The 10,917-nt window shown below is 31.4% G+C and overlaps 2 protein-coding genes across 3 annotated transcripts; one reads left to right on the top strand and one right to left on the bottom strand.

Annotated features, from left to right (window-relative positions):
* Positions 1–6: 6 nt before the first annotated feature.
* Positions 7–8,757, top strand: LOC116351900. Its single transcript, XM_031784061.1, has 7 exons — positions 7–550; positions 634–701; positions 7,065–7,502; positions 7,585–7,620; positions 7,687–7,962; positions 8,038–8,326; positions 8,443–8,757. The coding sequence occupies exons 1-7, from the start codon at positions 114–116 to the stop codon at positions 8,666–8,668; spliced, it is 1,770 nt and encodes a 589-aa protein (XP_031639921.1). The 5' UTR covers positions 7–113; the 3' UTR covers positions 8,669–8,757.
* Positions 8,758–9,041: 284 nt separating this feature from the next.
* LOC116351901 (trypsin epsilon-like) lies at positions 9,042–10,626 on the bottom strand. 2 transcript variants are annotated; one of them, XM_031784063.1, is made up of 8 exons: positions 10,466–10,626; positions 10,253–10,355; positions 9,949–10,186; positions 9,788–9,880; positions 9,649–9,716; positions 9,567–9,585; positions 9,468–9,500; positions 9,042–9,197 (listed from the first exon to the last, which is right to left on the bottom strand). In XM_031784063.1, the coding sequence occupies exons 1-7, from the start codon at positions 10,545–10,547 to the stop codon at positions 9,474–9,476; spliced, it is 630 nt and encodes a 209-aa protein (XP_031639923.1). In that variant the 5' UTR covers positions 10,548–10,626; the 3' UTR covers positions 9,042–9,197; positions 9,468–9,473. The 2 variants fall into 2 exon arrangements, with proteins under 2 accessions (XP_031639923.1, XP_031639922.1); XM_031784062.1 differs by having other exon boundaries at positions 9,468–9,585.
* Positions 10,627–10,917: the final 291 nt, after the last annotated feature.

Here is a 10,917-nt window from a genome sequence, read left to right as displayed (position 1 = left end):
TTTTCGATTTTATAGTGATTTTCTACATTTCTATAACTTTTCATTAGCATTTATCCGATTAGCTAAGAAGTGTTTTGAACTTTTTTTTGAAAATATACCATCTGCTGTTAAATATGAATCCTAACGGACAAAATGAAAGTAACTTCACCAACATAGCGTGGCAACCACCACTTGGATTTACATACAATCGCGAATTAGAAAATATGAATGAAATCGATGAGAATTTGAGTAATTTTCATTCCAATGTTTCGGAACTACGTCGAAGCTCTCGAGAGAGCCTTGATAATTACAAACAAAAACTTACTTATTGTACCGATCAAATTGTTGCACTTCTGGAAATCGAGTGGTCAAAAAATGACAAACTTGATAAAAATCCCACTATTCTTGGTTATTTTTCGACCTGGTTCAGCATGTTGATTGAAATAATTTCTAATTTTTATTTAATGTTTCAAAGGAGTAACAATTACTTGGAAGATGAATTTGAAAAAATGGTTACAAAAAATTTCGTTATATTAAAACCATTAGGAGTTCTTTTAAAAAATGAGGCTAAGTGAGTTTTATTCTTCAAATTACATATAATTCATAATTTTCATACACGAAAAAAAATCAAATTAATTTATATTCCTTTTGTAGTTTCACGTTAGTTTTGAAAGCATTGCAACCCATACCCGTTATAGTAAAAAATGTTGAAATAATTTCAGGTAGGATAGTTTCAATTTATCAAAGTATTTTTACTAGGGCCGCCCGTGGTCGAAATTCGATCAATTGATTTAAAATTGTTTATTTCTATATATGCTTTTAATGAATTTGCCAAAGTGTGTGGATTAATCGGGCAACACTAACTATAATAAATTTATTCCAAATTACTGAAATTCGTCAAATATACAACACAGCTGATATTGTACATAAAGCTACAATTTCACCAAAAAAAATTCGAGTTGAATTATTTCACTCATTTTTGCAAAAAAAGTCTATGTTAAATGCATGGGAAATTCGTAGAATGACTTCATATGAACAATGCTATCGATATCAAATGTTTACATTTCCGGAAAGTGGTGAAAATTGGAGCGAATTTGAACTGAAAAAAATTTGGTTGAAGGGCACTATAAGACTAATCAAATGTGACTCTAAATTTACAAATGAATTCATTTTCGTACTGAATTGAGATTAATGGTAAAAAGGGGATCTATTTCAAGAATTTCAAGCATAAAAAACATATGTGAGTTAAGCTGAATCACAAAAATTGACGTGAAATACAAAAATTGGTGATTTCGCAAATTGGGTGACGTAATTAAACGTGATTGAATTACAACTTATCAAAACAGTTACAAATGATCTTTATTCATGTCATCCGATGGTTTGTAGTCGGAATGTAATAGAAAAATGACGAAAAACATGTAGAAGAATCCAATTATCTAATTTTCCGAAAAATTAAATTTTTCCACTTTTGAAAAGTCATTAAAAATTTATAAAAAAATAGATCGATGAAAAATCTTTATACCCCCGCTGTACTCACTGGACATCCCTCTTTCCGAATGCCACTCATTTCAATCAACATTGTGCACGGTTTTTAGTCAGCACTGCTAGAGTTTTGAAAGAGTCGAAAAATGGGTCGATTAATGAATGCGCGGAAAAAACCAAAAGTCCTTTTACAATCGAACCCATAATTTGCCTAAAATATGGACCAATCTAGTAACTAACGATGGCCAGTACTTTAGCTAAAAATACAATTTAGCTTTCTATTGCAAAAAGATCGGAAGATTCTCTGGGAATTGTTTTTTTTTAATTTGACATCACTTTCGTCAAATCAATCGATCGACTTTTGAAACAAAACAAAAATACCGATTTATTTCTTTGTGTGAATGTAAATTGAATTGAATTGACTCTAGGTTAGCTTTAGCATCTGATTGAATGTTTATAGCACAAAATCACTAACACACCAAATAAACAACATTTGAAATTTTCTACAAGAATATCACGGGGGAATTTATATGTGACTAGGGGCTCGGAACTTGAAAAAAAAAACATCAAATAAATACAGTTTTGTATGATTCGATATTATCGTAGTTTTTTGTAATTATACAGCCCGTATACAGCAGCGATTTGAAACACACAAAATAAAATTAATAATCATGTTATTATTGCATGAAAATTTATATTTCTTCAACAAAAAAAAATAATTTGGATGAAGAACTTCAAAAGTGTGTAATTAATATTCTTATAGTAAGCCTTTGTGATTTTATAAATGACGTTTCACTAAATGACATGCACCATTTGCCGCCATTTTGGGTATTTACGATAATCAGGAATAATGATTTTATTCATGAATATTCACAGAAAGTGAAGCTAGTGTTCACTACTCAAAATGGACCAATATTCGTGAATATGCATGGTTTTTCACGAATAAAAAATACTTCCGAGCCCCTAGATATGTGATATGTATTTTTGCGTCACTCTATATATACTGTAAAGAAATGAAAATCGATACCGCTGACTTTTGAAAAAGGGTTTTTGCATATTTTAGTAGTGCTCGGACACGAAATTAAGAATCCGCAAAAATTAAAAAAAAAATTCAAAATTTGACCGCTTGGCTATAGCGCCGCCTAAAAAAGGTAAATTTTTGGTTTTGTCCAGAAACAATTTTCCAAAAAATGGCATATTCGGAAACTGGAGTTCGGGTAGATAGTGTTGATTTTTTTATGGAATCGATCGAAAAGTGTCCGAAATATGATCATGTCAAAAAATCTTAGGAAAAACACGAAATTAGTGAAATGGTTTGTTAGCCTGTCTGTTTTTTTGTCCGAGACATTTCTGAAATCGTCGGAAACTAGTTCGATTCAAAAGTAGGAGGAAAACTGAGCATATATGTCTCTCGAAATTTTTAAATTTTGTTGCGTAAGTGCCTAAGGTATGGATTCGAAAAATGTTCGGACGCACTTTTTCAAATTTTCATCAAATAGTCTACTTTCTGAGCATATGAAAGGTGTGACAATGAGTTATACGGAAAGCTACGAACTTCAGCTATCAAGATCTGAAGTCAGAATGGAAAAAATGTCGAAATTGACCGCTAGATGGCGCTTCATGTGAGTGTTTTTTTCCAAAAATGACCATGACTTTTTATACACCGACCAAAATTTAAAAAAATTACAGCATTAGTTTTACGGTGGAAAACTGAGCGTTTGTTGGGGAACAAATTTGTGATGTTTTGGTGTATGTGACATGTCTGGGAAAATTCGTAACGAACCAATTTTTTTGTCCAAGAGCATTTCTCTATTGGGGTATACCGGGTGTTTTCCAACAAAAATACGTCATTTTTGGCTCTTTAAAAAAATATTGAGCTCCCCTAGAGCATAAAGCTAAAAAATAAATAAAAAAATCAGTGGAGATGGTTTAATCCATTTATGACCATGCCACTAAAAAATGGGGAAAAATCGATGGAAATTGTAATTTTGTTAAAAAAAAAGATTTTTTTCAAGATTTTTTTAATAACCAACTACAACATGCTTGGATTTTATAATTTTTGTTCACTATAACAACTGATATCACATAATTCGGACCCAAGGAATCCAATGGGGGCAATCTTTTTGAGAAATTGTTTTGATTTTTTGAGATAATCGGCCTGGAAACTACACCTTGAAATGATATTTTGAGGGCTTTATTCAATTGAAGAAAATGAATTAAAACAATGGTGCAATTAGTTTTGAATAGATTTGGTGACCATACACACTACAAATTCACCGTAGAAATGTCTCCTTTTGTTTCAAAACTTTACAAAAACAATTGAAAATGCAAAAAAGAAAATTCGAGAGCAAACAGAAAACTCTAATCCAATGTAAAAACAAATGATAAGTAGCATGGCAGAAAGCAAAAAAAAAAATTGGCGTGCATTGCAAGAAATCGATAATGTATAAATATTATACATTAAAGGAAAAGTACTAAATACATCTAATACCAGTAATACGATCTAGTACAATAAAAATACCGAAAAATACCATCTAATACACTTTAGTACTACATATTTTTAGAGCATTCACAAGCGATCTGATATTCATCTGTGTGAAAGAAAAATAATTTGAAAACAATATTTTTTGTATCACTCTTGCTTACAATTTTAATATTACAAAATATTAATCAATGTTATAAAAATATGCCAACGCACAAGATTTTATATATATTTCTTCAGCACACAAAATTTGTTAGTTTTGACATGTAAAAATCTAACCTAACTTCGGTCCAATATATGTTTTCATCTTCTGATTTGTGTGGAGATTTTATTTAAATATGAAATTGTGTCAGCTTCTTAGGACACTTTTCAAAAATGTAAAAAATATTTAACAAAATCAACAAAAATGTGTGCATTGAATTTTAATTATTTCGGTTTGCATGTGCCTCGTTTCTCTCAGTCAGTGCTTTAAAAATTCCTCATTACTAAATCGTATTACTTGGTATTTTTCGATATTTTTATTGTGATAACATATGAATAGAAAGTTTTGGCACAAAATTCAGGCGTTTTTTGCGCTACACAAACCAAATCAAAAATGTCAACCAATGCACATAGGAGACTTAACGGGACTCCTACTCTACTGCCAAACCCAATTTGCAGAAAAATTTCCAATCGCGATGGCGTACAAATTGAATTTACGAAAAAGTATCTCAAATGGTTTTGGCGAGCTAAGTTTAAAACAAATTCTGCATGTGTCTAAAGATGAACCAATCTTCGAACCATGTATCGTGTTTCATGGACTTAGTATGAAAATGAGGATTCTAGAAAAACCAAAAATTACGGTCGTATTCCCAATTTAAATGCTCAAACCCTTCAAAATTGTCATCAAGTACCGAAAATCGGGTTGGTAAAGCAAAAATTAACTTTTGGTGATTTTTATGGTTACAGCACATCCAAATTTGAAACAAAACAATAGATTTGGACACGATCATTAGGAATCAGCAAAATAAGTGACGAAAAAATTGCAAAGGGTGTCAAAAATTGAGTATTTGCTTCACCTCATAGCATGTTGCACTGAAAAATTCATCATTTTGCATAGAGAAACATTCATCGCTATATCGAACCATGAATCAAATGCAAGTGGTTTCTTTTGCATTGATAATGTTAGGGCACTACTATATGAGGCTAGATACGTCGACAAACCGAACTTTGATAAAGGGGTGTTTGTATGGCAGGATCTTCTTTGGAAGGTGTTTTAGATCCATTATTTCAAAATTTAGTGCTGAAACGTAAGGTTAAACCTCCATTACTTGCTCCATATCAACCAATTTATAATTTAGCCAATAAAAATCCAATTTCAGCATAGTTTCCATACAAAAATGACAAAAATCGCCCTTTTCTCGTAGTTTTACTTATAGAACTTTTGTGTATGGAGTTCAAACATAGCAAAATTATATATTTTCTGCCAGCTCTATTAGAGCTATTTGCCTATATAATTTTTAGCCAATAAAGTTTGAGCATAGTTCCCAAGCGACATGCACCTTCAACCAATTACTGTTTTAATCGATAGAATTCGTTGAGAACTATCTGATTAAAGACAAAATTGTGCTTTGCAAGCAGAAAAAACCACAATAATGGCTTACTTCTTAAAAAAATAGCATTTCCATGAAAAAAGGACTACCTTTTTAACTTCACAAAAAGACACCAAATTAATTATTTATCGTCTGTTTTTGGATGAATGTTATAGGGGAATGTCCAAAATACTTGAAATGTGCAACAATTAGTGGGATGGTTTGGGAGAAAGTTGGTAGAAATCGACAAATCGGTCTGCCAAAGCATGATTTTGAAGGTTTGACGCATACTGAGAAAAATCGAAGACATTGGTCCGTTCAGTGTATTGTAAATATGTTTTCGGGTTGCCTATGAATAAAGCTAACTACCACTGAGAGAAATTTTCAAAATGCTTCTTTGGTGTTCAAATTGCGTACGCTTGAATTTAGTGCCAAAACTTTCTGTTCATATGTTGGATCATATTACTGGTATTAGACGTTTTTAGTACTTTCCCCCTTTTGAAAAAATGAATACAATAAAAGAAAATGAAACATTTTGGCGAGCATAGCGAGCCAAAAAAAATTGTAGAATACAAACAGAAAAATAAAATTTAATGTTAAAACAAATGATATAAGTACAAAACACTTCTTTCGATTTCCCAATGTGACGCAATACTGCACATCTGAAATCTGAAAATGATCTGATATAAATTTTCAGTGACGCTTGCAATCAAAATCATGAAAAATTTTAATTTTGCTTCGCCTCTTGAGCATTTTCGCCATGAAATTTTCATTTTTTCAGAAATGAGAGATAGATCTGGTCAAATTTTCAATGACATTGATTGATCGGTGTAAAACTTAGACTCTAAAGAGGCACTTATGAGAAAAATTCCTTAAAATGATATTCTTTCAATTTGAACGCTGAAAGAATGTGTAGTGGGGTTTTTTTGGTACGAGAAACCCGAATCTGATGTTAGTTTTAAGATGCAATCAATTTTTCACAGACTTTTCATACAAAAATCCACAAAAATTTTCATTTTTGTATGAAAGACATGCCTTTGTTGTACCGTAATGATGTGAAACTTTGAACAGGCAATTTGTTGATTGAAATTTCTTTAAACTTCGTGTGATTATTTATTTTAATAAGAAAATAATATTCACAAGTTTTCACGGTAATTTAAGTTACTGCAACCATTCATAGACCATAATTTCAGTTTATTCCCAAAATTTCGGTTCCACGCGGAAAAGTCAGCATGCTTACGTATTTAATATCATTTAAGCAGATGCGACATATATGAGATTTGAGAGATTTTTGTGCGACCATCTACAATTCGGTCAAATTGGGTCGAAAAATTAAATTTGGTTCTGTAGCATTGAAACGAAAAAGAGAAAAACAAAACAAGAACAATAGCACGGCCACCCAGAGCTGTACATTCTTTCATTCATAATAGTGGAATGAACAGTGGAACATTATTTTCTTTCGTAGTATTTTCAACAAGTTTTGAAATCAATTGTTTCGGTATTATTGTTAAGAGATATTTTTACTAAATAATGGTTCAATTTGATTTCAGTTGAAAATAAAAAATCTGCCCCTATCAAAATTAAAAAACAACAAACACACCAGGGAGACCTCCTAACTTTGACTTGCCATTGGCCAAAAGGTCCTATGGACAAAGTGTTAAATAAAAAGTTTACTCTTAGAGTTAAATTACAATTCGAAGGGCAAGTGTATTCCGAAATGACTTTGCCAAACGTGGAGTTCTACGTGGAGTCCATTCAAATGTGTGGTTATTCTCATGTAAAGCAAGAATATAAAGCCTGGGGCAATGTCATATGGAACGATGCTCTTCAACGTTCTATAGAACCACCCGTTCCACAGAATGTTCCACAGAATGGTCAACAGAATTTTGAATCGAATGTTCGTTGGGAGTATTTAAAGGAATCTATAAACTCCTTATGTTTTTTAATCACTGACAAAAGGTTGAGCGACGAAGACCTGAATTATATATGTAAGTTACTTACATTTTGTAAAAAAAATAATGATTTTTTTGTTCGATATTAATTAATTCAATCGATCTGATTCTTATGAAGACGACAATTCGTTCGCAACAAATTTATTGAATCCAGGTGAGTATACTTACATTTAGAGAAAAATAATGGCTTTCGATATTAAATATTTCGATTGTTGTGAAGAAAGCAGAACGCTCAACACACGAAATTCGGGGGAAATAGACAAAAAGTCATTTGAAACTAAATTCGAGTGGATCTTTGAGGCTTTGAAAACATTAAGAGATTATCTCCGTGAACCATGGAAAGCAGGTCACATAAGTTTCATCACATTTCCTAGAGCTATACAATTACTTACGAGTTATCTTGAACATATACAACGTTTGCGTTATTATGTAATCAATGCTGAAGAATGGGTAAATATATTTCTATTAATGATCCCCAATATTCCCAACTTGTTAGGTAAGTCAATTGACGATGCGATTGTATTGTTTAGTATTTTATTGAAATAAAATAAACATTTTTCTTTTTTGTCAGGATCCATACAGGTTATACAGTTGCAAATATGGCGCGATGGGGAACGATTCGTTCACCATTTGATTCCCCAAGAAAACTTCAAACATCCAAAGAGACCAAAATTACCTTTTTCTATTAGTGACCTTATTTGTCGTCAATGTGATGTGAACTTTGGACAAACATTTGGCTATCTTTATATGTCTAATGAACACGTTATTGATATGAAAGTTGCATTCCCATTTACAATTCAAAGCGTAAGACTTTATAGAGACCTTAAAGTGGCACCGAAAATACTATCGAGTTTGGTCAGGTAAATTTGCTTTTGTTAAAGAAAGAATTTACAAATAATTGTTATTCAATTCTAATCATAGCACGAATAAAAATGCAATATATTAAATTTAGTTCTCCTTTTATCACTTTGAATAGGTCAATTCTCATCGATCCTAACGAGATGATAATTGGAGATTGTGCTCCTTATAACAATGATGAGGAGAATAACGATAACTGGTGGTCTTGGCTTAATAATATACTAACACAAAGGTTTTACCTGGGGATTTTTCTAGTGCTATTGTTTATGATAGTTTGTGCATATTGTAATATAGTCGTCTATACAAGCATATTTACACTACAACTGTACAAAAATGGAAACTAAACTATATAGTCGGCTTATTAAAGTATACTCAAAAAGCAATAAATAATAATAATTTATATGGTTAAATAACATATTCACATTCGATCTTACCTTTATTGTTTTTCCTTTTATTTCAACAAATGTTCGCAACAAATTGTTCCCTGAAAATGTTGCGAATGATTTCTGGTGTGTCTCTTAGAGATCAAAAGGAGAATAGAATCATTAATGTGAATGCGCGTGAAAATTTAAATGTGGATTCGGTTGATGAAGCGTGAAAGTCGAGATTGAGACGGTTTGATTAGGCTTGTCCAAGTTAATTTTGAGTATAGAAACGAATGGTTCTAGAGATTGAGGTCATACACAAGTAAATAAAAGAACTAAAAAGTTGGTTCGCTTCGCTGAAATGTATTTTTATTTATTTCTAATCAATTCGACTGACATTTCACATTTGAAAATTTATAATTTTTTGATACATTAACAATGAGTTAACCTTATTGATTTTTCACCCAGTTGTTGTTGATTCTCCGACTGTTTGGAGTAGAACGTTCTTCTATGAATAGAAAAAAAAGTTGATTTTGAGTACTAAATCATGACACGATCAAATCCTATGAAATTATTTATTTTCACAGACAATTTGAGTCACACATAAAGGAAAAAATTGACACTGATCATCAGAATTTGATTAAAGTTTGTGCAAAAATGTTCAAGTCGATTCTTTCATATGAAAAGTATTGGCAATATATTTTTATATTGATGAAGTCCGTCGAAAATAATACATTAGAAAGGTCTATATATCACTTTCACATAAAAAATTAATTACCTTATGCTACATAACGGTACATTCCCTTGGACGCTGGTATTGATTGATCGTTGAATATAACCAAAAATGAATATGTGAAATCCGAGTAAACAATTTCACCTTTTTATTGTTTATTCCTCTATTAAGCAAATAAAAATCAAACTATTAATACAATTTCGATGAACTTTTTTTGATAACTTACGTTCCTGACCCCCTCAATATCCCAACCAATCGACCATTTCCATCCACAATCGGACCGCCAGACATTCCCTGTATTTTATTCGAAACGATAATAACTAGTCTTGGTAAGTTTTCATCTTTAAAAAATCAAGTGCACTTACATTGGCATAAAAATCTGAGGTACACAAATGCAAATTTCCCTCATCATCATTTCTAAGAGTGAATAAACAGTGAGTTTTCAAATCATTTCTCATCTATATTAGAAAAAATATTTTCAAAGTCCAAAATTGAAAATGATATTTTGTTTAATTTGAAAACAAACAGGATGAGAATTCTCTTGATATCCATAGGCGTTAAGTGGTGTATGCGGGGGTATATAAGTATCCAGGATGTTGTACGATTCTGTATACAAACTGTTTTGCACTTTAATTAATCCAATGTCCTCGTGACATTGATGATTCGAAAAATTATCTAAATACGGTATATAGTCCTCAATGTTGTGATAAATTCCAGAACCAACTAATAATATTTTGAAATCTTTAATTGATCTTCCTCGAACTCTAAAATATGAATAGTTGAAATGATTAAACGCTAAAAAGAACAAAAAAAAAACTTTTTCTTATTACTCTCTGATACAATGATCTGCCGTTAGAACAAACTCTCCACGGATGATTGCGCAACTACATATGTGCTGCTTGTTATACTGTACCGAACATTCATACGGTTCGTCTTTGGTTTTAATATAAATATAAATATTGAATATTATAATTTTTTTATATAAATTTATAGAAGAATTTCATTCACAAGAAATTATAATATTTATTTTATTTTATGCTTACTTATGCGTGATCCACACGAGCAACTAACAAATAACAAATACAGAACACAAAAGAAAACCAACAATTTCATATGTAATTTCATGTTAGTTAATTTTTTTCACCTAACACTTTCTCAGATACAATAACAGAAATAACTGTGCTTGATAACGTTTGTAATAAGTTATAAACTGACACGGATGATTTTGAATTAATTTTATTCCAATTTGATTTTACTCTTACACATGGCCTGGAAATGCCTATGTAATTTACATATAAACGAGTGAGACTCAAACATGTTCTTCTTTTTCCATCAAATTTACCAGTGGCGCCACCAATTTTACATATAAGCGCATACAAAATTTTCAATATGGCTGCGCCCATGAGAGAGAAAATTTCGTCTCATTCATTTCCGCCCCATGCTCTTACAACGATGTGTTCGGCTCGAGTGTTCACAACAGAATAGGAAGAGACAT

This window comes from Contarinia nasturtii, unplaced genomic scaffold (assembly GCF_009176525.2).
Source record: "Contarinia nasturtii isolate CC-2019 unplaced genomic scaffold, AAFC_CNas_1.1 Cnas_scaffold_6554, whole genome shotgun sequence".
Lineage (NCBI taxonomy): Eukaryota > Metazoa > Arthropoda > Insecta > Diptera > Cecidomyiidae > Contarinia > Contarinia nasturtii.
The sequence above is the reverse complement of the archived record's forward strand: the minus strand, read 5'-3'. Positions and strand labels throughout refer to the sequence as shown.